The 3,734-nt window shown below is 38.7% G+C and overlaps 1 protein-coding gene across 1 annotated transcript in view; it reads left to right on the top strand.

The window, feature by feature from the left end:
• Positions 1 to 299: 299 nt before the first annotated feature.
• Positions 300 to 3,734, top strand: part of LOC111156795 (phosphatidylinositol-3,4,5-trisphosphate dependent Rac exchange factor 2) — a 186,274-nt gene continuing 182,839 nt past the window's right edge. The window contains 2 exon segments of the mRNA XM_022517855.1: positions 300 to 324; positions 2,517 to 2,666. Of these exon segments, the coding sequence (XP_022373563.1) occupies positions 300 to 324; positions 2,517 to 2,666 (175 nt within the window).

Genomic DNA, 3,734 nt, shown 5'->3' with positions numbered 1-3,734 from the left:
AAGTAGGCAGAGAGGCAGGCAAAGAGAGAGAGAGGGAAGCAGGCTCCCTGCAGAGCAGAGAGGCGGATGTGGGGCTCAATCCCAGGACCCTGAGATCACGACCTGAACTGAAGGCAGTGGCTTAACCCACTGCCACCCAGGCGCCCTGACTTGTCTAGTTCTGAGTTTAATCATTTATTTTCCAAGAGAAGTCTGAATGCACGGGTTGTAATGGTTAGGCAAGGCTTCATGAAGGATTTGGGTACACTGTGAAGGGAAGAAAGAGTTGATTGAGGCAGAGAGCAGAGCTGGGTAGCTTGATGGGAGTGTCAGCCTTCAGAACAGGTAAGTATTCACAGGACAAGGAGGAAAGCCACAAAGAGTGGCAGGGCCACAGAAGAACACAGTGGAAAATGGCATTGTTCGATAGGGTGGGGTCAGTTTAAGGAGAAGCACAAAAGCAAGCTTCCATGTTTTCACTTGGTTCAGTGGTGAGCTTCCAAAGGCTTTTGAAGTAAGGAATGGCCTGATGAAATATTGAAGGAAGAGTCAGCAGGGTGTGGAGAGAGCAAGGCCAGGATCAAATAATCCAGGGAGGAAGGGAAGGAAGGAAGACCCAGCTTACAGGGGTGACTGTCCCAGGACATTCGGTATGCAGGGTCAAGAGCATCAGCCTGGCACATGAACTTGTGTTCCTCGGTTATTCTATCGGAAGAATACATTACATTCATTTTAAAGTAAGTCCAGTGTTTTATCACTGCAGGTTGTGTGTGGTTCTTGTGATTTTCTTTACCTGGAGTATGATTAAAAGGGGAGTAGCACTAGTGGGACTGTGGGATATTTTAAGCGGCAGTGCTGGCTTCACTCAACTAATCTTGTTCTGATTGTGGAAGGGGAGATCCCGAGTCTGAAAAACTGATGCTTGTTTGTGATACTGGCCCTGCAAGGTGACACATTTGTGGAGGAGGGTGTGTAGACACGTACAATTTGATCTTTTTTCCCCACCAATTTATCATGATTTCTCAGTTAGTGATTTTTTGTAGGAGGTAACAAGGCATTAAAGCCATTGATATCTATCTGACATGTATTACTAGGTGCTGCTACTTTGTATAGGATACGAATATGAATTAAAAATGTAAGGGTAAGAAGGAAAAGGTAAAAATTTCTTTTAAAAACAGACTGTTATTTCCTGATGGGGGAAATCTTCCCATAGTTTGATTCCCTATTTTATCAGAAATTGTTATTATTAATGGGATTATGGCATATGTGTATACTTGTGTGTGTGTGTGTGTGTGTGTGTGTGTGTGTGTAATAGACTTAACATCTAATATTCTGACTCAAAGATAATTTGGAATTTTTAAAGACCCTGAACTACACAGAATCATTTGAAAATGTGTTTTTGGAATAGTTAATCTGATCAAAGATACTGCATGGTGATTTGGGAGCTAAAAAGATAATGGGGACAAGATTTTGGGAGAATGAGTGCCAACCATGCCTGCTTCTACTTAGAACTCACCAAATAAAATAGGCCATTTGAGAAAACCTAAAGAAACAAAAAATAGCTCAGTGCAACAAAATCATTTCTCTAAACCACCCTTAACATTTTGTGGCTCACCTCCTGTCTACCCACCATTACTGTTTAGTGACTCTCCAGGAGATGAATGAAAATTGTCACTTTAAATTGGTGCAGGTGCTGACTCGGTTCATTGTCATATGTTTTTTCATTCTGGATCTTTGCTTTGCAGTCTGTCATGCCAGTAAAGACTGGATACAAGTAACACCACTATTCTCTACCTGTTATTGCTATTAGGCAGAAAACTACCATAGCGGGTTTCCTGTTGACATTTTCAAATCCAGCATGACAGTGTAGCCAAAATTATGGTGAGACCTAGTAAAAGACAATGTGAATTCATACTCAGAATTTTTTTTGTTTCTATTCATGCCAGTTATATGGAATGATGTGGTTTTACAGAGTGTGTATTTTTGAACCGTGAGCAATGATAATGGATTGGCATTTGTATCTTTCCATTTATTGAAGTTTAGGTAAATGTACTCTTGGTATGTTCCCTTCATTTGTTCTGATTCTTATTGTAGGGTTCATTAAACAGCTGAGAATTGTCCTGTGGTGGTATTGTTTGCTTTTGAAACCTAGAATAGTATTTCAAAGGAATATTAAAAAGACAAAATGAATGTGACACTTTGGATATTTGATTATTGAGATGAAAATTCTTTTAAAAGTTCTTCTTTTATTACTCTAGGGACTTTAACATTTTTGGACATAGAGGAAAGGAATGTTAATTAGTTCAGATGTTCGATTTCATGAAATATAATAATGCTATGAGTTAGAATGTTCCATTCCTGAGTACTGACTGCATTTAATATATAAACACATAATTTTTTGGTTTTTATGTTCTTCATTTACATGTATAAAGCAAAGATACTTTTAAGAATTCAGTGATCCTGGAACTGTTATGAATTGAATGGTTATATTGATGTAATATTATATTTGTTGTTCAACTTTACCCATTAATTTCCAGCTGTCTTCCATAGCAGTGGACACATTGTTGTCAATGGATGGAAGATACATAACACAGTGAAAAATAAATGGTTTGTGTGCATGGCAAAAACATCCGAGGAGAAACATGAATGGTTTGAAGCTATTTTGAAAGAAAGAGAACAGTGAAAAGGTGGGTGTATGAATTGGGCACTATTATACTTTATGAAGATTCTAACTTAGCAAGGAAGCAGATAATGGGCAGAAGTTACGAGAAAGGAAAAAGGCATATGATATATGATGTTCACTTAGATTTCCCATGTAATGTAAGACTCATGATAAAATACTTTTTTTTAAAAGATTTTAGTTATTTAACACAGCAAAAGAGAGCACAAGCAGCAGGAACAGCAGGCGGAGGGAGAGGGAGAAGCAGGCTTCCCACTGAGCAGGGAGCCGGATGCGGGACTCGATCCCAGGACCCTGGGATCATGACCTGAGCCAAAGGCAGATGCTTAACCAACTGAGCCACCCAAGCACCCATAAAATACATTTTGAATACTTCTAATATTGTTACTAAAAGAAAAGAAAAACGTTGAATAGTTAGTAAAATAATATATTGTGGCCAGCAGTGTCTTTTAAATAGTAACTTAGTCTGTCGAGGCCACTATAACAAAATACCACAGACTGGGTGGCTTATAAATGACAGAAATTTGTAGCTCACTCTTCTGGAGGCCAGGAGTCCCAGATTCAGTGTCTGGTGACAGCAATTTCCCAGTTCATAGATGGCCATTTTCTCACAGTATCCTCATATGGTAGAGGGGCAAGAGATCTCTCTGTCTCTTACTTATAAAGCCATTAATCCCAATCCTATTCATGAGGACTCTAGCCTCAGGACCTAATCACCTCCCACTTGCCTTACCTCCTAATACCATCACGTTGAGTGTTAGGTTTCAACATACGAATCTGGGAGGCATGCAAACGTTCAGTCTACACAAATAATTTCATTTGCTTTAAAATTTGTTCAGTTTTCTTTGCACCTTATTCTTCCTACTTTGAAAACATCATTATGGAGTTTTCCTGTAAGAGACACACTTCAGTAGTACAATGCAGTGCTGTAGGGCCTTCAACAGTTATATCTTTAACAGTACATTGAAAATTTCTAACCAAATATGTTAGTATCCTAATTATAGAATAAAGCACTCTGGATATACATTACCATTTTAAAATTGTTACAATGCCATTGAATATAATGCAGCCCAAT

Source organism: Enhydra lutris, unplaced genomic scaffold, assembly GCF_002288905.1.
Source record: "Enhydra lutris kenyoni isolate GAN:26980312 unplaced genomic scaffold, ASM228890v2 scaffoldscaffold49, whole genome shotgun sequence".
Lineage (NCBI taxonomy): Eukaryota > Metazoa > Chordata > Mammalia > Carnivora > Mustelidae > Enhydra > Enhydra lutris.
The sequence above is the reverse complement of the archived record's forward strand: the minus strand, read 5'-3'. Positions and strand labels throughout refer to the sequence as shown.